Below are 23,309 nucleotides of genomic sequence, written 5' to 3'. Positions count from 1 at the left end.
GCATGTAGAAGAATGCAAATCGATCCATTCCTATCTCCTTGTACAAAGCTCAAGTTCAAGTGGATCAGTGACCCCACATAAAACCAGATGCACTCATACTAATAGAAAAGAAAGTGGACAAAAGCCTTGAGCACATAGGCACATGGGAAAATTTCCTGAACAGAACACCAATAGCTTATGCTCTAAGATCAAGAATTGACAAATGGGACCTCATAAAATTGCCAAGCTTCTGTACGGCAAAAGACACTGTCAATAGGACAAAATGGCAACCAACAAATTGGGAAAAGATCTTTACCAATCCTATATCTGATAGAGGGTTAATATCCAATGTATACAAAGAACTCAAGAAGTTAGACTTCAGAGAACCAAATAAACCTATCAAAATGGGGTACAGAGATAAACAAAGAATTCTCAACTGACGAATATCAAATGGCTAAGAAGCACCTAAAGAAATGTTCAACATCCTTAGTCATCAGGGAAATGAAAATCAAAACAACTCTGAGATTCCACCTCACACCAGTCAGAATGGCTAGGATAAAAACTCAGGTGACAGCAGATGCTGGCGAGGTTGTGGAGAAAGAGGAACACTCCTTCATTGCTGTTGGGACTGCAAGCTGGTACAACCACTCTGGAAATCAGTTTGTCTGTTCCTCTGGAAATTGGACATAATACCAGAGGACCCAGATATACCACTCCTGGGCATATACCCAGAAGATGCTCCTACATGTAATAAGGATACATGCTCCACTATGTTCATAGGAGCCTTATTTATAATAGCCAGAAACTGGAAACAACCCAGATGTCCCTCACCAGAGGAATGGATACAGAAAATGTGGCACATCTACACAATGGAGTACTACTCAGCTATTAAAAACAATGAATTTATGAAATTCTTAGGGAAATGAATGGATCTGGAGAATGTCATCCAGAGTGAGGTAACCTAATCACAAAAGAACTCACATGGTATACATTCTCTGATAAGTGGATATTAGCCCAGAAGTTCAGAATACACAAAGTACAAACCACAAACCACAAGAAACTCAAGAAGAAGGAAGACCAAAGTGTGGATACTTCATTCCTTCTTAAAAGGAGGAACAAAATACCCATGGAAGGAGTTGTAGAGACTATGTATGGAGCAGAGACTAGAGGAAGGACAATTCAGAGACTGTTCCACCTGGGAATCTTTCCCATATTCAGTCACCAAATCTAGACACTATTGTGGATGCCAGTAGTTCTGGATGTCAGGAGCCTGACATAGCTGTCTCCTGAGAGACTCTGACAGTACCCCACTAATACAGAAGTAGAGGCTCACAACCATTCATTGGACTGAGTACAGGGTCCCCAATGAAAGAGCTAGAGAAAAGACCCAACAAGCTGAAGGGTTTGCAGCCCCTTAGGACAAACAACACTATGAACTAACTAATACCCTCAGAGCTCCCAAGGACTAAACCACCAACCAAAGAGCACACATGGTGGGACTAATGGCTCCAGCAGCATATGTATAGCAGAGAATGGCCAAGTTGGTCATCAATGGAAGGAGAGGCCATTGGCCCTGTGAAGGTTCTATGTCCCAATGTAGGGGAATACCAGGACTAGTAAGCAGGAGGGGGGGCTGAGCATGCGAAGGGGGGAGGGAACAGGGATTTGTTTTAGTTTTTGTTATTTTATTTTGGAGGGGAAACTGGGAAAGGAGATATTGTAAATAAAGAAAACATCTAATAAAAAAAGACAAAAAAAAACCAAAGACAGTTCCTTATATACTAATTTTAATCACAGCATGGTTTCTATTCTATCATAGAAGAAAAGGGATTTCAAAAAAGAAAGAAGAAGCTGTTGGTGTTGGCTCATGCCTTTAATCCCAGCACTGTGGAACAGAGGCAGGGGAATCTGAGTTCAAGCCCTTCCTGGTCTATAGAGCATGTTCCAGTACATCTTGGGCTACACAGGAAAATTGTGTCTGGAAAAACATTTTAAAAGATACAAGGTCCTCATAGAATGAACAGTGGACCATGTATGTTAAATGCTGGCTCTCTGCGGAGGACATCAAGAAAATTTGTGCACAGAGAAGGTCTCATTGGAAATTGATGGGAGAGGAGAAGGGACAAAATACATTGAATATGGACTAAAGAAATGGCTCAGAGGCTAAGAGCTCTGACTGCTCTTCCAGAGGTCCTGAATTCAATTTCCAGCAACCACATGGTGGCTCACAACCACTATATGATCTGACGCCCTCAGTTTGTGTGTCTGAAGATAGCTACAGTGTATTCATACACATACAATAAATAAATCTTTTTTAAAAATGCATTGAATATATGTGTCATGATGTCAAAGAATAAAAACTAAGTTTAAAAGGGAAGTTAGTGCAAGAGCATTAAATATTGGTAGCATTATATAACTAACTCATTACTAGGACTGAATTTCATAAGGGTCAAGGGATTCATCTCCTCTCTCAGGAATTCCTAAAAAGTGTTTGTGCTGGCTCTGGTGACAACATTTTCATGTCAGGTGAAAGATGTCCAAGCCAAGGACTATAGAGCCACATTATCAACTTAGGGTGACATAAATAAAATTTGAAACAAAATGTCTGCCTGAACGGGACAATGCAATCAAACTTACCAATTGAACCTTTTAGTGGATTTTTCTTTAAGAAGAAATCTGTCAATACCATGTTTCAAACTGTGACTGTTCTAGATGTAGGTGATTATGGAGATCTCAAATTAAGGCAAATAGCTGCATTTCAACTCAGCTGAATACAGTTTTGTGAACAGTGATGTTGCTTTGATTTGACATTTGACACGAGCATTTGAAAATAGATTCCAAGACCTCCAGAAATATTGTCACTATTTTGATACAATCAAATTCATTTCTCCCCAGCATAGATATGGTACCTGACAATTTTCAGATACATAGAAAGGAAAGCCCAAAACTGGAATATTTTTGCTTAAACTAAGAATATTTTTGATCATGTCCCTTCATGATCTTTCCAGGGCTTTTATGGGTCCTTTTTATAGACAAATGCTCATACTTTACAATCACACTGTATTCATGCCACTGCTTTTGCAGAACACCTACATTTGTGAGCAACTAGTTTCAAGAACTGAGCACTCCTCCCTGCAGAGATGTCTCGGAAGCCTTAACAGTTGACGCTGCTCTTGCCAAGCACCCAAGTTCAGTTCTGAGCTGCCCTGTTGAATAGCTCATCACCACTCCAAACTTCAGCTCCTCTGGCCTCCAAGGGCACCTGCACTCATGTGCACCTACCCAAACACAGACACACAATCAACAGTTAAACATGTTTTAGCTGTATGTCTTCTAGACTTGACAAGCAAACCACACCCAAAAAAATCTCAATAATCTGCCTGCTCAACCAAGACCTGAACAATGATAACACCAGTTGACCATCAAAGTGGATGGGGAAGTAGCAAGGGGCCCCATCACTAGATGAAGAGTAACATGCAGTTATATCTGCTGAGAGATGGAGAACTAGTATTCCCCAAAGGTGAATGACCACCCTTAGTGGTTCTCAAACCCAAAGTTGTCAGACCTGAAAGAAGTATGCTTTCAAGTGATAGGACACTGACTCTGTAGGTAGGCTTTACATTTTATTCCCTCCTAAATGAGTGAGAAAGAATGATAATGAAAGAATAATGGGCCATGAATCTTAAGGGTGTGGAGAGACATGGAAGAGGTAAGATGGATAATGGGGGATGACGTAAGGTTTTAGTTTTTCTTACAATTTAAACTGTTAAGCACGCTAACAGTAAGATTAGAACCAAAATATCTCAATAGTACCTTAGGAATTCACTGAGGTCAGAGCTGTGTCCACCAGGCCAGGGGCTGAAACCTTCATTTCTCAAAAGCCACATTGAAGTTCCACACAGACTCGTGCTTTTATGATAAAACAACACCGGGGGAGGGAATGTTATTACTTTCATGTGTACAATTTACTTATTAGATATCAGAAACATAGACGACTCTCCTTCATGGATTTAACATTCTATGTGGTCACCCATATGATTAAGATTGTTCTGTTCTGTAAGGCTTTGGTTGCTTATCTATATGTGCAGATACTATGTCATTTATACACAGTCCTATCAGGGGCAAATATTAATGCTCATTACAGTTTATGTAAGTAATGTGTAGCACAAAAGAGTTATCTCTTCAAGGTGGCCTAGAAATGCTAAAAGGTTATGTAAGAGTGGACTAGATTGTGGGACTGTAAAAAGCAGCCTGGTTTCTGGTTGAGCTAGGTTTAAAACCCTGGTGATCCCACAGGGGATAACCCTGCAAGGGATGGTAAGGTGTTTTGCCATGCTCCTAGACACCATGCTCCTGATAGGAGGCCACAGCTCTCCACTCCATAGGTCTGTGGCCATCAGTCCCATAAGGGCAATGCCCCAAGCCCCTCCACAGATAGAGGACGTGACTACAGATCACATAGCCTCAAGATAGATCTCTACTTTAATGAGGTACCTAAAGCCCTAATGGGCTTAGCAAATTAAGCTCTCCTTCCCAGACACTCCTCCCTGCAAAAGGTATTTAACCTCAGGCCCGCTCTGAGAAAGCGGGGTATGGTTTATTCATTGCCACTCTCCACCCTGACAATAAATGCCTTAAAACCATGGACTGTCTCTTTTCATCGAATTCCACCTTGGGGTTGCAAAGGAACAGGGTTTTGTCTAAAGAGCCGTGTCTAGTATCCTACAAAGCCTCCTGTTTAACAAGCCAAGGATGCTCCTTTCTGCAGTACCCAACTGGAGCCCTCATCTCCCCTTTCCCTTTGGCCCAAGGCTAGATCCAGCCTGTGGTAGGGTTTTGGGGAGGGCACACTCTGCTTCCTGCTCTTCCACAGCATCCAGTGGCATCTGAAGTGCCCAAGAGTCTGAGAACCTGAGGTCCCTAGCCTCTGTGCAGGTCTGGGAACCCTGAACCAACTCTGGCAGTCTCGGGGTACCCCAACTGCGCTTCCCCATTCCTGAAGCGGGATCCCTCAGTTTCTCATGGCCCAAAGCTCTCCCAGCACCAGCATGGGCTCTGCACAGTCGAAACTTCCCTCATCCCACCTCCTCAGCAGCCAGAGCCCTAAGGCAGACTCGGGCCCCCCATTGACCACACACTAGATGACTAATTTTGATCCAAATGTGATCAGAACTTTAGTTCACAATTAGACAAGAAATCTCCTCTTGATCCCAAAATATGAAATGAGAACATTCAAAAGGATCTGAGATTCATGAAGCAGTGATGGGGAAAGCAGGATCCAGGAAGCTCTGTGTGTTTTCTGCATGTGTACACACACACACACACACACACACACACACACACACACACACACACACACACCTGTGCTCAGGCCAAGGTCAGCCTGTCTCACCTCCTGGAGTGATCTCACACAGCTCTCACCATCTAGTGCTCTAAGCACAGGCTCTCAGCTCTCTCCAGTGAAGCTCAGCCTTTTCAAGAGCTGCATCCCTGTCTCTCTCACTCCTGATGTGCCACGGGCCAGCCAATCTGGACCTCCCTCAACCCATGGGGGGAGTAGGGTCCTAGAAAGGTAGACAAGACATTGGTGAAGAAATGACAAACAGACACAACACAAGGGAGTATGGTATCTGAATGCAATTTGTACAAAGTAGAAATCAGGCTTATATAGTATACAGAGAACAGGGCAAATAACAGAAGTCACGTAGCACATCAAAGTCAGTAAAATCAAACAGCCAGGTGCAAAGTGGAGGAGCAGTGGTGTCCTTCTTCTTGGGCTATTTTGGCAGCCCTAAGATAAATTCTCAGGGTCTTTCTGAGGGAAGCAGCTGGAGGTCCTTGAGAATAACCTTGGCTGTAACATAGATAATTAGTGACAGAAGCCCTATAACTACTCTCTGGTAGTAAAACAATTTTGCCTTGTGTGGGACTGCTCTGATAATAAGTGCCTAACTGCTATCTCTAACTTTGGAGACACCTGTCTGATAAGACAGCTTCTTTGTAAAAATTCCAAGCTAATTACAGCTAGGAAATAAATTAGGATTATTGAAACACTGTGGAGGCCAGGAAATAATGTTCAATCTCAGTTTAGCTAATAACGAAATATTTCTTAGGGCACCTTTATGCCTGAATAAAGAAAGCACACAGATCTCTCCACAGACTGTAGCAGAGACCAATCTGGAACACATCTGAGCTAAGAGATGTCAGCGACTGGGCTACCTCAGGAGACTGACTCCTTTTGAAGTGTATGCCTCAGGTCTATGATCAGGTTTTTAGGCCTGTCCAGACACTACTGAAGTAGACTAGTTCTGTGTGACACTGATGTAGCTCATTAAATAACCATTCAAGATCTAATCATTGTCCTTGTTTGTCTATAGGAAATGCTAGGCAGCGTTGTATGAAATAACACTGGAGTCATCAGCAGGGAATACAATGCTGATCTGAATTACTGACCTTTGAACCCAGTCCTCAAGCTCTTGCCCCAGAAATAAATGACAATATCTAGTAAACAGATAAAGTATAACTGTCCTTTGTGTTCTATTATTAAACTTAACTGTGTATGACAGTTCACATGACTATTTGGAGACAGGGTAAACACTTGCTTTTGACACTTCTCTGTGACTTTCTAGGAGTTCCAGGAAAGCCAGAGTGAGCTGAGATTAGTTTGTCAGAATATTCAAATTGTGCCACAGGATGATGTCATCCCAGAGATTAATGCCATGATGCACTGCAACATAGCCCAGCAGATATGGCACAATCTCACATCACAGTACTGTAGAACTTTGCGAGTGTATTGTAGTATGCTATAAGTGTTGTTAGGATAATTTGGTTGTCTGTATTATTTTTTGAAAAACAAAAGAAGGAGGGAAAAAACCAAAGAAACCCAAAGAGATCTTACCAGAATGCAAAAAATGTGTAAGCCACTAAAAAAGGACACACTTGTCTCTGTGTGCTCACTGTGGACTTCCTGGGGTCTCAGGCCTCCTCAACCACAGCCTTCAACCCTCTACACTCTTGACCTTTACCCAAGCTTAGCTTATAGGAGGTCAGTGTGGTGACAGTGTCATTTTTACCCAAACCAGAATACTTCCTTAAGTGATGTGACGTCAATCAGAAGCAGAGGTGCATAGGTTTAAAATGCCTGTGAGGCCCCTGAGCCCACACCTCCTTCCTCCCTTCCAAGAGCGGTGCCTACTCTGCCCTCCTCCATCCTGAGCAGCCTTCCTGGGAAGATGCCACCAGTCTTGATTCTCCTGACTCTACTTCTGCCTCTTGGAGTTGGAGCAGGTGAGTGACCATCCCTGTGGCAGTGATGCCGTCCCATGACACCTCCACTGACTTTCTGCCCAGCAGAAGTCAGGAATTGTCCTGGTACTGAACACAGGAAGTTTCTGAACCTCAGGTCCCATCCCAAACCCAGACTTGGAAATCTGACACCAGCTAGATTCTCAACAAGGTCTGAGGAAGGGAGGTGCTCTCAGAAAGTTAGTAGCTACTAGCTTAGAAAGAGATGTGGCAGACAATGCAAAGATCAAAAATGTGCATCTTGACTTTAGCCAAGGGACAAGGCAGCCTTAATGACCAGCCTGCAAATGGGTGAGGCCACCAGCTCAAGAATATTAGCTTCATTCATTAAGTCCACCCTCAGCCCTACAGAAGACTGAGGCCCAGGCTGTCAAGATCCTGCACTGCATGCTCTGCCAGGTTTGCAGTCTAGTTTTAGTTGGCCCCTCCACATCTTCTGCAGGTCCACAGCTACTCCCATCTGAGACAGCACACTAATTGCTCCAATATCTCTCTGGCTCAGAATCTCACCAGTACTGACTCCCAGCCCCCTAGTTAACCCCAAGACACTCAATGAAAGCATTTTGTGAGTGCCTAAGGCATGTTAGCCACCAGAATGTTAGAAAATCCACTTCTATAGGTCTTTGGTGTAAAATGTGAGAAAAGGACACCAGTCAATACTATAGGGGTTGGGATGACTCACTAACAAACAAAAACTAAGGCCTATGTTTACATAATTCCAGTAATTTCTACACGATGAAGAAAGACAGAGCTTATCCTTCCATGTATTTGAAAAGCAGGGTCTAGAAGACAAGGGCTACCCACCACTTCTCAAAGCATGGCTCTGAGGCTTATGAGTCAGCAAAGATTATTTCATGTTTGAGGAACCCTGTCTGCAACAGGCTTGGGATACACAGATCTGATCCCCAATCACTCCCTTCCTTGATCTCCCCTGCTCACTCTATTTCCTCCCCTAGCCACCCCAAATTCTAGCCTAATGTTTTTACTTTCAGAGGAGATCATCGGGGGCCATGAAGTCAAGCCCCACTCTCGCCCCTACATGGCATTTATTGAGACTCCGAAAGTTGACAAGAATATCACTTATTACTGCGGAGGCTTTCTGGTACAAGACTACTTTGTGCTGACAGCTGCTCACTGCAAAACAAAGTAAGGAGAAGCAGCTAGCCCACATTTTCTGAGACCCACACAAGAGCTTCTGTCCTCTAGGGTGAATGCTCCCCTGAGAGCTCATTAGAAGGCTGGACTGTAACAATGTAAGTCTGATAAGAGGTAAATTTTAGGAAGGGCAAGAGGTCAGAGCCAGCAGCACACTTGAGTTGATCAACTGCACTGACCGAACTAAAGCACTGGCTGAGGTTGAAAGTTCACATTAAGACTTAATGCAAAATCTGGCATACTGCCTAGAAGCAAGAGGGAGCACCCAGGAGTCCCATGTCCTTGAGAATCAGAGAGCAATAGGTCTGACCATGAGGCTCTCCTGGGTCCCCAACTCCCTTCAGCTAGAGCCCCACCCTGCCTACCCTGCCTTTCACAGTTCCTGGACTACATCCTCTCTGACTCCATAGCTCTACTCTCCACCCTGCTCTCTCTACAGCTCAATGACAAAGGTCACACTGGGGGCCCACAATCGCCTTGCACAGGAGAAGACTCAGCAGATCATCCCTGTGGAAAAAGTCATTCCCCACCCGGATTTTAATAAGGCGGACCTCACAAATGACATCATGTTATTTAAGGTGAGACCTGCCACCCTCTCACCTACACTCCTCTCCCCATCCCTCACTCCTCCCACCTTGTCCCTGTGTTCTGCTTGGTGCAAGGCTAGCCTCTCCCTCCTGCTCTGATCCTGCTTCTTCCCTCTCTTCCATCCTGACTTTCCAAGAGTCTCAGGCTAGCAGGCTCCTAGCTGAGCTGGTCTCTCATGTCTCTTTTCTATCAGCTGAAGAGTAAGGCCAAGAGAACTAAAGCAGTGAGGCCCCTCAACTTGCCTGGGACCAATGACCAGGTGAAGCCAGGGGATGTGTGCAGTGTGGCTGGCTGGGGGAAAACGTCCATTAATGCCAATGAAGTATCTGCCCTCCTACGAGAGGCTAAACTGATGATCCAGGAGGACCAGAAGTGCAAAAAACTCTTCAAGGAGGACTATTCCAAGACCACACAGATTTGTGCTGGAGACCCAAAGAAAATACAGGATGCTTACAAGGTGGGGATCAAGCATTTAAGAACCAAACTGCAGAGAGAGAAAGGGACCTGGGAGAGGCCAAGGTGTGAGAATGGCAAACCCCTCAAACCTTAGCTCAGAGAAGGGAGCGTGCAAAAATCAAATTTTTTGTCCCTTGTGTGGATATAGCAAGAGTTTATAGTGAGAAAACCTTTGTCATCCCAATGCAGCATACATTATCTCAGAGTATCACTGAGGACTTCAGTGAAAGTCTAGGACTGGGATAGAAGGAAAAGTTGGGCCTCCCTGGAGCTCTGCTACTGAGGGAATCTGGAAAACCTGTCCTGGCCCTGATCTAAAGTTAGCCTTGCCAGGAGGAGGTGGGGAGAACAGAGCCAGAGGAAGCCAGGCTCACTTCCTCCTTTCTCTGCCCACAGGGTGACTCTGGGGGACCCCTTGTGTGTAACAACAAAGCTTATGGAATTGTATCCTATGGGCCAAAAAGAACAATCTCTTCAGGAGTCTTTACCAAGGTTGTACACTTCCTGCCATGGATAAGCAGAAACATGAAGCTCCTCTAACAGGTGTTAAACCACCTGTGCCCGGCCAGCCTGTCTGACTTCAGGCAAGAACCACGTGAAATGGGCAGCAAAGGCTGAACATTCATAATAAATAACCTTCAGAGTGCATAGAACTGAAGTGTGTCAGCGACTTCATGGATTATGCACCTTGCTGGTCCAGGCAGACCTCCCCTGTCACTTCTGGGCTTTGCTTCTTCCTCCTTCCCCAACCCCTCCTCTTACTGGAAATTCAGTCCACATAATTCCCACATGTTTATCACCCATACATGGTGGGAGGTAGGGTGTTGTTTCTATATTTCATTTTTGAGATAGGATTTCACTGTATACTTCTGGCTGCATGGGGTTTGCTATGGAAATCTGCCTGGCCTTCAACTCAGAGATCTGCTCTAATCTGCTTCCCCAGTGCTAGGATTAAAGGTGTGTGCCATGACATCCAGCCATATCCATGTTTAGTTCTCAGGTCTCCAAGGTTGGCTTTCTCACAGCATCTTCAGGAGTCTACAGCACCACTGAGGTGCCCTGCGCGCAGTCACTGGTTCATACATTGTCCTCTAAACATGAATCTTCTGGGCTTACGAAATCCCTACATCTCTGAGCCACCTTCATCAAGCCCCAACAATGGCAGAGTTGAACATGGCATTGGGGTGAAGGGAGATTTGACTCTGGGAATTCAGAAGGCCATGGGCTGTGCAACCCATTCACTTTCCTGTTTCCAGTTCCCCCTCTCTAGCAGGGCTGTCTACCGAACTGTCTGCAGTCTCAAATATGGAGACATCCCTCTGATGGACCCAGACTCATCTGGGTCTCATTACCTAGTCCAGCCCAGAGCTCAGTCAGCTTCTTTCCCCCTTTGAGGCTTCCCAATGTTTTCCATCTGACCTCTTCCAGCTAACAGAATTTTCTACTCCATCCCTACGTACCCCAGGCCTGATTTACACTAGCCTTTCACTCCTCTACCTATAAATTCCAAAAGTGTGGAGTCTCCTTTACCTCATATTGCAACCAGACTTGGGCTGCCAGCCACCTGGGCTTACCCCTGCCACCAAGGCCAGGCTAATGAGTCCTGTTCCGACCCAAGAGTTCCATGGACAGAGAGGCTTAGCCATGGTCTGTCATCTTTCAACAACCCTGGCTCAGCCTCGAACCTCAGCCTCCCCCTGCAGGCCACATGGGGATACGGCAGGTTATGAGCCCTATGGGCCCAAGGGATGCTAGGCCAGAAGTATCTCTTAACATCATCAATCAACACTTATAGGTCTCTGGTTTTGTATCAGGTACAGCGTAGACTCCTTCTTCACCTTTATCCTCTTGTTTCTCTATTCAGCTCAATGTGGCACAAATGGATCTGTATTTGTAAATAATACAAAGAATCATTTTTTTTTTTAAATATGATTAAATTCTCTATATTCTAACGGTGCCACATGCATTGGTCTTCTTTGCTTCTGAATGCAGTTTATGGAATGGGGATGAAGTTGGAACCCCTTGAGCCCTGTGGTTTTCAATGTACCTCATGTGGAGCCCTCATCAATATAGGTGGGCAGGAGAAAAGCAAACAGAGAGGCTTTAACTTGCTTGACGTTCAAACCATAGACTCTGTCTACCAATCCAGCTGAAGTACAAGCAGCTCATCGTGGCCCATGTGACTCTGTTCAAGTTCCTCACACAGCAGCACTGGGGAATTATACTTTTAAAGTTCCTGCACTCTTGGATGTTGGTTTTCTTTGTTTCTGTGTTGTGTCTACTCTGTTCTGTCACATATAACTCAACATGGTGGCACTTGCTGGACTTAATTTTTTTAATTTTATTTTTTAACTTTTATTGCATTATGTTGAGAAAAGTTACCTGATTTCAATTTATCTGAATTTGTTAACATTTAAAAACATATTTTAATGAAAAAAAAAACAAAAAAACCCATATTTTAAGTAAATAGAATTGCATCACATTCTTGTTTCCCTTTTGTACCCCAACTCCTCCCAAAGACCCTCCCTTCAATACCTACAATATCTATTTTTATCATATTTTTTAAAAGTTATAAAATATTTTAACAATAAAAATGAGTTCTTTGATATAAAACAACAATTAATTTAACAGTCTTATGTAGATGCTTGTCTACAGCAATCATGAAAATACATATGATTTTTTCAATATAAATTTTAAATAACTCCAAACATATTAACTGTATATTTCAAAATAATACATCACTACAAGTATTTTCTTAAATTAACATAAATATATAAAGTATTTTTGTTTGTTTGTTTGTTTTGTATTTATTAGAGCTTGGCTCTTACTGTGGTACAAGCCCAAGATAAGAATAATTTTTAGACATTGGATTTCACTGTAATAAGGCTGTACTTCAATGACCTTCACATCACCAAAGGATTTTACCTCCATTGTAGCTAAGCTGGGACGGTTCTACTGTGCCAAGGAATGAATTGTAGGCACAATTTTTGGATACAGGCTTCCTGCTGTGGTCAGAGCTATTTGACTTGAGTGAGTGAATTTATTCTCAGCCCACAGAGAACAGGTTACATTCATTTAAGAAATGGTGTGTGTATTAAGATGGTCTATCCATAAAGTCATTCACCAACTGTTTCAATGTACAATGGTTCTACTTGGAGGGTGGCACAGACATTAGGTGAGGGTAAGAATTTGGTTCATTGGCTGTGATAATTTGGAAAAGCATTCATCTCAGGGAAAGAGTAACTTATAAAGTTCTCTTCTTCAAACTTGATACAAGAGTTACAAACGTCAAGCAAAGCATTCAGCCTCACTCTTTGTTGTTCTCTTACAAGCCCCTTCCCAATTTAATTGTCTACATTTCTTTTGGGTATATATACACTTTTGAAATATGTAAGCTGTTCTGAAAACCATAGTATAGTGTAAAAACATGAAACAAACAATACTACTAATAGAGAGGCTGAGATAGGAGAAGCAAGGTTTCAAGACCCTTATGTTATACACAGCAAGACACTGTCATGAACAAGCTGAAAGTGTATATGGATTGTACAATATTGGACCTATTTATCCAATTACCAAATTAGAAAGACCATTGGATGACAATCAAAAAATTTCTAATTCATCATATTTTTGGATTGCAATCAATTAGGATATGTTGGTAATATTAATTTTCATATTAAGATATTAAGAAAAAGTAATTGTTACTTCCTGTTGTAAGAGGTAGAATTAGGTTTGTGTGGATTTGTTGAAAGATTACTTTCTTGCTTCTTCTAGAGTGTAGTTTTACCCCTTATGTTGATGTTTTCCATCTATTATCCTTTGTAGGGCTGGATTTGTGGAAAGATATTGTGTAGATTTTGTTTTGTCATGGAATATCTTGTTTTCTCCATCTATGGTAATTGAGAGTTTTGCTGGGTATAGTAGCCTGTGCTGACATTTGTGTTCTTGTAGGGTCTGTATGACATCTGCCAGGATCTTCTAGCTTTCATAATCTCTGGTGAGAAGTCTGGTGTAATTCTGATAGGTCTGCCTTTATATGTTACTTGACCTTTTTCCCTTACTGCTTTTAAAATTCTTTCTTTATTTAATACATTTGGTGTTTTTATTATTATATGATGGGAGGAATTTCTTTTCTGGTCCAGTCTATTTGGATTTCTATAGGCTTCTTGTATGTTCATGGGCATCTCTTTCTTTAGGTTAGGGAAGTTTTCTTCTATAATTTTGTTGAAGATATTTACTGGCCAATTACATTGGGAGTCTTCACTCTCTTCTATAACTATTATCCTTAGGTTTGGTCTTCTCATTGTGTACTGGATTTTCTGGATGCTCTGGGTTAGAAGCTTTTTGCTTTTTGCATTTTCTTTGACTGTTGTGTCAATGTTTTCTATGGTGTCTTCTGCCCCTGAGATTCTCTCTTCTATCTCTTGTACTGTTGGTGATGCTTGCTCCTGATTTCCTAGGTTTTCTATCTCCAGGGTTGTCTCTCTTTCTGATTTCTTTATTGTTTCTATTTCCATTTTTAGATTCTGGATGGTTTTGTTAATTTCCTTCACCTGTTTGATTGTGTTTTCCTGTAGTTCTTTAAGGGATTTTTGTGTTTCCTCTTGAAGGGCTTCTATCTGTTCACTTGTGTTTCCCTATATTTCTTTGAGGGAGTTATTTATGTCTTTCTTAAAGTCCTGTTTCATCATCATGAGAAGTGATTTTATATCTGAATCTTGCTTTTTCAGTGTGATAGTGTGTCCAGGACTTGCTATGGTGGGAGTATTGGGTTCTGATGATGCCAAGTAACCTTGGTTTGTGTTGCTTATATTCTTACACTTGCCTCCTGCCATCTGGTTATCTCTAGTGCTACCTGCCCTTGCTAAATCTGACTGTAGCCTGTCCTTCCTGTGATCCTTGTTGTGTCAGAACTCCTCAGAGTCAAGCTGTTTCTGTGATCCTGTGATTCTGGGATCCTGTGATTGTGGGCTTGTTAGATCACCTGGGAGTGGAGCTTCCTCTGGGTGTTGTGGGACTGGCTGCGGAGCTTGTGCCCAAGGTCTGCTCAGGGCACCAGGCCAGAGAGACCTAAGGAACCTGAGCCACTGGGCTGGCGGAGTTCCTGTGAGCCTGGTCCTGCTGCTCCCAGTTACTCCTGGTGTTGGAACAGATATTTGACTTAATTATTTTTTAGTTCATGTGTTTTGATTTTCACTTTCTGAAGGTTATTTGAGGAAGGTAGTTCCTGTTTTTTGTTTTGAGTATTGGGTTTGTTTTTATTTGTTAGTTTTTGTTTGTTTTGAGAAAATGAGAACATGAAGCAGATGGAGATGGAGATGAAAAATATCCAGGAAGGGTTGAGTGAGGGGAAAGAATTTGATCAACAAATATTGTATGAACAAATTAACATAAAAAATTAAAGAAATTAGCCATGATACATTAAAATTATATAGTTGAAATATAAAGTTATTTAAATTAATAAGAATAACAGCAAAACTGCTCTTTCTCCCTTCTTCCACCAAGTCCTCAGAGTGAAAATTCAGCCTTCGAGATATTGGCAATGGTAAGAATATGGCAGGATGCTGTGAGGAGCCACTGGGTACTTTGTGCTTCTGTGTGGAGACAAGCTAGCTTCTGCCTAGACATTTAAGGAACAAAGAAACATGAACAGAAGGAAAAGAGACCAAGACAAGGTACAATAATCAGAGATGCACTCACCTGAACACTCAGGAATCCCATAAAAACACTAAACTAGAAGCCATAATGTATTTATAAAAACAAAACCAAAAAAAAACAAAAACAAAAAAATGATCTGGTGCAGACCCGTGCACGCCCTGTGCATGCTGCCTCAGTCTCTGTAAGATCATGTTAATTGGGAGGTCTTGTTTTCTTGGTGTCCTCTATCCCCTGTGACTCTTGCACTCTTTTTCCTTCTTTTCTGCAGGATTCCCTGAGCCTAAGGGGAGGGATTTGACAGAAACTTCAAGTTTGGGATAGTCCAAGGCCTCTCACTCTATACATATTGTCTGGCTGTGGATCTCCGTGTTTGTTCCCATCTGCAGCAGGAGCAAGCTTCTTTGATGATGGCTGAGCAAGACACTGATTTATGAGCATAACAGAATGCCATTTGGAGTCACTTTCTTGGTATATTTTGATTTGTGGTGTTTGTTTGTTTAGAACAGTGGTATTTGGTTTTACTCTAGGTCCTTGGCCTATCTAGTATCAGGTTCTTGGTCACCCAAGCAGTGTCAGGTATGGGTTCCAACTCTGGGAGTGGGCCTTAAGTCAAATCAGTTATTTGTTGGCCACTCCCACAAGCTTTGTGCCACCATTGCCCTAGCCTATTCTACAGGCAGGACAGCGTTGTAGGTCAGAAGGTTTGTGCCTAGGTTTATGTTTTTGTTTCTCACTTGCTAGCGTACAGAATACCTTCCTGTACCAAAGACACTAGAACACAGGAGTGAAGGCTCTGTGTAGGCACCAGCTCAACTTCTCCACGTTCAAAGAGTTGTGTAAATGCCTTCAGTAATAGGGCCTTGTCCTGAGTTTGTGGAGAGCAACCTACAGTCTTGGCAATAGCCTGGGTTGTTTGTGGATTCCCATGGGAACCCTTTGGCCAACAACTCAGATGTAAACGAATCCTGATACTGGAAGCTTCATTCAATGACAAGAGATGTCCAGTTAGGGATCTGTCTCCCCAAGTTGAAGAACCTGCCTGACTCCATTTTGAAGGTAGGAGCCAGGATATTATATTGTTAAAAATGTTTCCATTTACTATAAGAGCTGAGTTGCTGTTTTTACATCTATTTCCTGGAGCCTGACCTGTCCCATGACCTTGACATGTCCTTGAGAACATGCAGATCCTCCATAGCCCTCCCTAATCATGTGGTGGTTTTTTTTTTTTTTTTCAGTTTTTCTGTACTTCTTTGTTGCCCATTGTCTTTCTTCTGTAAGCCTGCTTTATAACTACTTATGATTCTACTCCTTAGAAGAGGCCTAAGAAATGGACTCAGGACTGCTCTCTTTAACTTGACTTAGGAGGCAGTCAGTGGCCAGCTCTTGGGTACACCACAATAAAAATCAACTTTGCTTTAAATTTGGCTCAAAATTGTGGTCATGGTCTTATTCTCACCAGGTGGGACTAACACATTATTTGGTAGTTTCATTTGGATCACCTTCATATATTATATATTTTAGGAAGTTTCTAGTATATTAGGTTTCTATACTACCCCTCAAATGGCCCTGAATCTTAGCTGTCTCTCCCTCTATTCTCTCCCTTGTCCCACTCTCCCCTCTCCACATGATACTCTCATCCCAGCCCCCTCATCCACCCATAACTATCTATTTTATTTCCTTTGTGTAGGGCATGTGGATCATGTCACCAGATGGGCATGAGGCTGGTGAGGTGAAGCATGCTCAAACCCCAAGAACCTCAGAGATTTGAGACAGCAGTAGAGCTGCTCCCTCTCTGCCTCCATGCCTGCTCTAGAGCACATAATCATGACACTCAGTTAAGGTTAGCATCACCAATGTCTTAACCTCAGACAGTTAGATGTATTTACCTCCTGAATCCCATCACACTCCCCAAGCTTCATATAGTTCCTGTCCACACGGAATAAAGCTATTTCACCAAGGATCCTCTGAGACTGGTTGTCTTTATTGAGCTATAACATTTTGGGGAGGACTCTCTGAAGCATTCATCATTTGGACCTCAGACCTACTCACCTGGCCAGGCTCCCATGGCTCTCAGTGACTCACATCATGGCTGCTGCTGCAGCAGCTGCCATGGAAACCGGTGCCCTGCACTGGCCACTCAAACTTCTTCATTCCTTTGCTAAGAACTGTAACACTCCAGGCATCCCTGCCAGACCAGAGCCCTGTAGAACCTATTTATCCCAGACTCCACCTACCCACCTTGGTCTGGCATACAGCAACAGCTAACACCCCAGAGGGAAGGGGCAGACCTCAGACTCCACCCATTCCACACTTTGCCCTGCCTTCTCTGAGTCTGTGTACCCCATCAGGAGAGGCAGAACTCAGTAACTACACTTTTCTTAACAATAATAATGATCGTGGGTGATAGTTCCATCTTCTGATATCTTCTTCAGTTTCTTTCTTTCGTGTCTTAAAGACTTTTCATGCAAATCTTTTACTTGCTTGGTTAGAGTTACCTCAAGATATTTCCTATTACTTGAGGCTCTTGTAAAAGGTTGTTTCCCTGATTTCTTGCCCAGTCTGTCATTTGTGTGTAGGAAGGCTATGGATTTTTGTGAGTTAGTTTTGTATACAGCTACTTTGATGAAAGAACTTCTCAGCTGTAGGAGTTTCCAGGTGGATTTCTTTTAGGATTACCTATGTATAATTTCCTATCAAGTGCAAATAAGCACACTTTGACTTCTTCCTTTCCAACCTGTGTCCCTTGATCACCTTCAGTTGTCTTATTGCTCTAGTTAAGATACCAAGTACTAAGGATACAAGAGACATACATAAACATAATAATGTCACTTTACAGCAAGCCTATAGCTAACATTAAATTAAATGGGAGATATTCAAATTAATTCTACTAATTCACAAACAAGACAAGGTGTTCCATTCTATCCATCACAAAGTGGGGTTGGATAATGTCAGAGAATTTTGATCATCAAATGAGATGATCACTTCTTTTATTTTCTTTACACTTTAAGCACATTATGTTGAACCATCCTTGCATCTCTTAAATGAAGACTACCTCATTGATCATGGTAGGTGATGTTTTGATGTGTTTTCTATTTTATTTTATTTGTTTTGTTTTATTTAGCATTTTTACATCAGTGGTTTTAATAAAATTATGCTATAATTCAAAAAATAGACACCAAGTACTATATACTGAGTATAGATAAATTATCCATGATAATTTATCATGAAGGGGTGTTGGATTTTGTCAAAAGTCTTTTCTACACTAATGAGAAGAGTATGTGGTTTTCATCTTTCAGTCTGCTTATAGAACAAATTATGTTTATTGTTGTACCTATATTTATAACCATCCCTATATCTCTGTTGAGAAGTCAGGTGTAATTCTAATAGGTCTGGCTTTATATGTTACTTGGTCTTTCTCCTTTGCAGCTTTCTGTTCTTTCTTTGCTCTGTACATTTGGTGTTCTGACCATTGTGTGCCATGGGGACTTTCCTTTCTGGTCCAGTCTATTTAGCGTTCTATTTGATGAACTCCTCTTTCTTTACATTAGAGCAAGTTTCTTCTATGATTTTGTTGAGAACATTTTTCATTGTTTTGACCTGTGTTTCTTCTCCTTCCTGTATTTCTATTATTCTTAGGTTTGGTCTTTTCATGGTGTACCAGATATCCAGGATGCTTTGTGCCATGAGTTTTTAGATTTAACCTTTTCTTTGATCAGAGCATCCATTTCTTCGATTGTGTCTTCAATGCCTGAGATTCTCTCCTCCATCTCTTGTATTCTATTGCTAAAGCTTGCCTCTGAGGTTGCTATTCAAGTTCCTAATTTTTTTATTTCCAGATTTTCTTCAGTTTTTGGTTTTCTTTATTGATGCTTCTGCACTTGAACTGTTTTATTCATTTCCACTGTATGTTTGTCTGTGTTTCCAAAGATTTAAGAGATTTATTCATTGCCTCTTTCAGGGTCCGTCTCTTGTGCTGCAGCCATGTTGCAGTGCTCAGGGCCTGCTGTGGTAGGGTTGCTGGGCTCTAGATCAGACATATGCTGGCTGTTATTGTTTGTGATCTCATGCTGGTGTCTGGATTTAGGAAGATGGTGTTCTAGATGCTGATATCTGGTCTTGACGTTGTTGAGTGAGTGTTTTGCTTTTTTCCTTAATTCCTGTTAGTGGTTTGAAAGAAAATGGCCTCCATAGTCTCAGAGGGCATGGCACTATTAGAAGGTATGGCTTTGTTGGAATAGTTGCTGCCTTGTTGGAGAAAGTGTATCACTGGAGGTGATCAAGCCAGGTGTAGTGTGACATTCCCTTCCTGCTGCCTGCTGATCCAGATGTAGAACTCTCAGCTACCCTCCTAGAACCCTGTCTGCCTGCATGCTACCATGTTCCTGCCATGACTAAATGGACTAAACCTCTGAGACTGTAAGCCAGCCCCAATTAAATGTTTTCATTTATAAGAGTTGCTGTGGTCATGGAGTCTCTGCACAGCAATAGAAATCCTAACTAAGATTCTGTTGCCCTCTCTGGCTCCTAACAGAGTGTGGTAGCTGTGTGTTTCCTGTTAGGAAATCCTTCTGGGACCCTGATATATATGGCTACTGGCAGATACAGGTAAAAATGTGTTTCTAGGTATTGGGAGCTAATGTAGAAATGAAGATGGGCTCAGAGGGGTTGGGAAGTCCACAGGAGGGAGGAAAGCAGGAAGTTCCACCAGGATCTGCTTTGTCCCCTGGGAGTAAGGGCAAAAATTGAGACAAGGCCGCAGCAGAAGGTCTGCTACAGAGCTTGGGACTGGACTTGAAGGAATGGAGGGAGAAGTAAAGATTTGCAGTTTACCCCTCTGCTTACCTGGCTGAGTGGTCTGCAGATTCTCAGGGGCTGTGTGTTGAAGTTGGGGGCTTGAATAAATCAGGAAGTGAGGGAAGGAAGGTTAGGAGAGGAAGGTCTGTGTAATGGGGGTAGAGGGGGAAGGAAGGCCACAGCACGTGGACTGCACTGAGGATGAGTCTGGCGATTGGTTTTAGAGCAACTGAGGCTCTAAAAGATCATCAGTTCCTTACCTGCATTCCTGGCTATAGTGGCCTGCAAATAAAAGAGTTTAAAAAGAAAAACGTAATAACAAATCAAGCACATGGCTATGAACAAACAAAACTCAGCCATTGAATAAGGAGGGGGAAGTAGAATTATGCTTTGCACAAAGCAGTCCTAATGTTCAGGTGCCAACTCCACCCTCCCGCATCCCCACTGCCCCCGCCCCCACCCCCACCCCTGGCCTGGTTCATAGCCCTAGCTGCATCAACACACTGAGAAGAGAGTCAGGTACCCAGAGATACCCAGCAGACACTACAGAGAGCAGCACCAAGAAAGCTAGTGTTGGCCTAGATTTTATTTTCAAAACCTACTTTAATAAAGGTGCTTAAGTGTTTCAACCTCCCTTCTAGTCCACCACCCACCAGAGGTAGTAGACAAAGAAAGGTTAATAGAAAGCAAGTTGTGGACCTGCTTAGAAATAATTTTGGGGGGCTATTCCAATCTTCATTGTCAAAAGTCCAGTCCTCTAGCAAAACACCAATGGGAATCAGCAGCTGTAGTCCAGCCCACTCAGCAATCACCAGTCACGAATCAGCAGCAGCAGTTCGAGTCGGAAGAAACCGTGAGGCTCCACCAATTGGCATGAGTCCACAGAAGCAGCAAGAAGCAGCCAGAATATCATGAGAAGTTCTTTGGCAAGTTACTCTCTATGTCATGACAAGCGAAGATCAGCAATGTAGTGCAAAGTAAATCAATACCAGAGCATCATCAGTGAAGACTAGTGAGACAGAACAACAAGACCCAATGCCAGAGCCTCCCCCAGTCTGTGGGGTCATATTTAGATTCTTCCTAAACAAAATGCATCCTCCTACACATATGCTTTAGCAAAACATCCTTTCACCTGAGTGCCCCAGAAAACATCATATAACCTGAGTTTCCAATGAAACCAGAAATTTCCACTTCGAGCCAGCCATGAAGAGAGTCCCAGAATACAAGCCAGAGCCCATGGCACAGTGTACAAGAGGTCTACCACCAAGGTAAAGGGCAACTTGTAGGACAGGGTCTGACCCTGTCCTGCATTTTAAATCAGATAGAAACGCTACCTATGAGACCTTCTGACTAGCATGAAGAGGCGCTCTTGATGAGGCTGATTGCTTATAAAGATCTCTGAATAAGCCAATCCTCCTTCCATCTCTACGACCTGCCCTGAGCTGCTCCCTGACCCCTATCAGCACCTGTGCTTCCATGCTCTCCCCTAGTGACATTTTATGATTTTTTTTTTACATCCCAACTACAGTTTCTCCTCCCTTCCTCTCCTCCCAGTACCACCTCCTCACCTCCCTCCTGTCCTCCCCACCACCAATCCACTCTTCCTCCATTTCTCTGCAGAAAAGGGCAGACCTCCCATGGAGTCATATCAAGTTGCAGTAAGACTAGGTACCTTGCTTTGCATTAAGGCTGGGACAGGCAACCCAGCAGGAGGAAAAGAGTCCCCCCAAAACGAAACAGAACCAGAAACAGCCCCTACCCCACCATTAAAAGTCTCATAAAAAGACCAAGCTACACACCGAAGTATTTATGCAGAGAGCCTAGGTCAGTCCCATGCAGGCTCCCTGATTGTGGGTTGGTTTCTGTGAGCCCTTATGAGCCCAGGTTAGTTCTGTGTTTTGTTGTGGTGTCCATGGCCCCTCTGGGTCCTACAATCCTTCCTCCTCATCTTCTGCAAGACTCCCCAGCTCCACCTAACTGTTTGGCTGTGGGCCTCTGCACTTGTTTCCATCAGTTGCTGGATGAAGCCTCTCTGGCACCCAATTGGGCACCAATGTATGAATATAGCAGAACATCATTAGGAATCTTTTCATTGACTTTGTTGTTGTTGTTGTCGTTGTTGTTGTTGTTGGGGTTTTTGTTTGTTTTTGTTGTTGTTTGCCAGTTATGTTTGGCTCTATTCTAGGTCTCTGGGCTATCCAGCCTCTGGGTCCTGGCCCTCCAGGGAGTGTCAGGAGTGGGCTCCTTCTGATAGCATGGGTCTCAAGGTGAACCTGTCATTGGTTGACCACTCCAACAATTTCCATGCTTTATCCCATCACATCTTGTAGGTAGGATAAAGTGTATCCTTAGTTGATTAAACCCACTCTAATCTCCCCGCAAGCAGCTACCCTCCCTAATGCTCTGGATTCTTGAATGAAAGACACACACACACAGTCTTATATTTAATATGCCTTAGTCAGCTCAACAGTTGGGCCACTCTCAAGCTTCCACATTGCTAACACCTCCCCTCTGATACTCCTGCGTTATTACTTACTAAAATCTATATTCCACCTTTGCTACTCTAGACCAAATGGGGGCTGGGAGCACTGAGACCACTCTTCCCCCACTCGTACATGGCTGATATGCCTTTCTTCTTGCAGCTCTCAAGCCTGGATCTTATCCCTTCCTCGGCACAGCGATTCTCCCTCCTTCTTCTTCCCTCCATTCCCATGCCCAGGGAAAACAAAAGTCCCACCTCTGTCTTCCTGCCCAGCCATTGGCCGCTGGCAACTTTATTTACCAATTAGAACCAACTGCGGGCAGGGACCTACCTGCAGCATCTTGCATACGGGATTCTTGTATAATTTTTTGGGAGCCCAATTAACATAATATAAACAATAAACCAAATTCACAACAATAAAGTGTAGGTTAAAGATTGTGGCTGGGTTGGAGTCCCAATCCCTCCACTGGAACTCTCATCTGATTAGAGGAAATGGCCAGTTCAGGCTCTATACTCGCATTACTTAGAGCCTTAGCTAGGGTCATCCTCACAGATTCCTGGGAGTTTCAATTGCCCTAGGTTTATGGCTCGTTGATGAGTTCCCCTTCCCCACAATTTCAGTTGTCTCTCCCAGTACTCCCTCCCTCCTCAACCTGAGGCATTTTCTAAGGGAAGCTTCGATGTGTTCTCATTTGTTGTGTGTGCTACAACAGTCACAGTACAGCCATCAGCCCTCACCTGAGAAGGGAGCAAAGGGAACTTGTTTAGCTCATGGTGATTACAATGCTTAACGCCATTGCTGTTTAGCTCATGGTGATTACAATGCTGTTTGTGAGGATCTACGGGCCCTGCTTTAGCTTTTCCTTTGTCTTCCATCTTCTTTTATTATCACATA

The 23,309-nt window shown here is 43.0% G+C and overlaps 1 protein-coding gene and 1 non-coding gene across 3 annotated transcripts; one reads left to right on the top strand and one right to left on the bottom strand.

The window, feature by feature from the left end:
* The first annotated feature begins 7,211 nt into the window (after positions 1–7,211).
* LOC116084526 (granzyme G-like) lies at positions 7,212–10,023 on the top strand. 2 transcript variants are annotated; one of them, XM_031361579.1, is made up of 5 exons: positions 7,212–7,266; positions 8,277–8,429; positions 8,866–9,017; positions 9,221–9,484; positions 9,880–10,023. In XM_031361579.1, exons 1-5 carry the CDS (start codon positions 7,212–7,214, stop codon positions 10,021–10,023), a joined length of 768 nt encoding a protein of 255 aa, XP_031217439.1. The 2 variants fall into 2 exon arrangements, with proteins under 2 accessions (XP_031217439.1, XP_031217440.1); XM_031361580.1 differs by having other exon boundaries at positions 8,277–8,430; positions 8,879–9,017.
* A 451-nt stretch (positions 10,024–10,474) lies between these two features.
* On the bottom strand, positions 10,475–10,544 carry LOC116085481. The gene has a single exon (XR_004116586.1). It is a non-coding gene; the product is annotated as a small nucleolar RNA SNORD55/SNORD39 (small nucleolar RNA).
* Positions 10,545–23,309: the final 12,765 nt, after the last annotated feature.

This window comes from Mastomys coucha, unplaced genomic scaffold (assembly GCF_008632895.1).
Source record: "Mastomys coucha isolate ucsf_1 unplaced genomic scaffold, UCSF_Mcou_1 pScaffold9, whole genome shotgun sequence".
NCBI lineage: Eukaryota > Metazoa > Chordata > Mammalia > Rodentia > Muridae > Mastomys > Mastomys coucha.
Note: the sequence above shows the minus strand (reverse complement) of the source record. Positions and strands in the feature narration are given on the sequence as shown.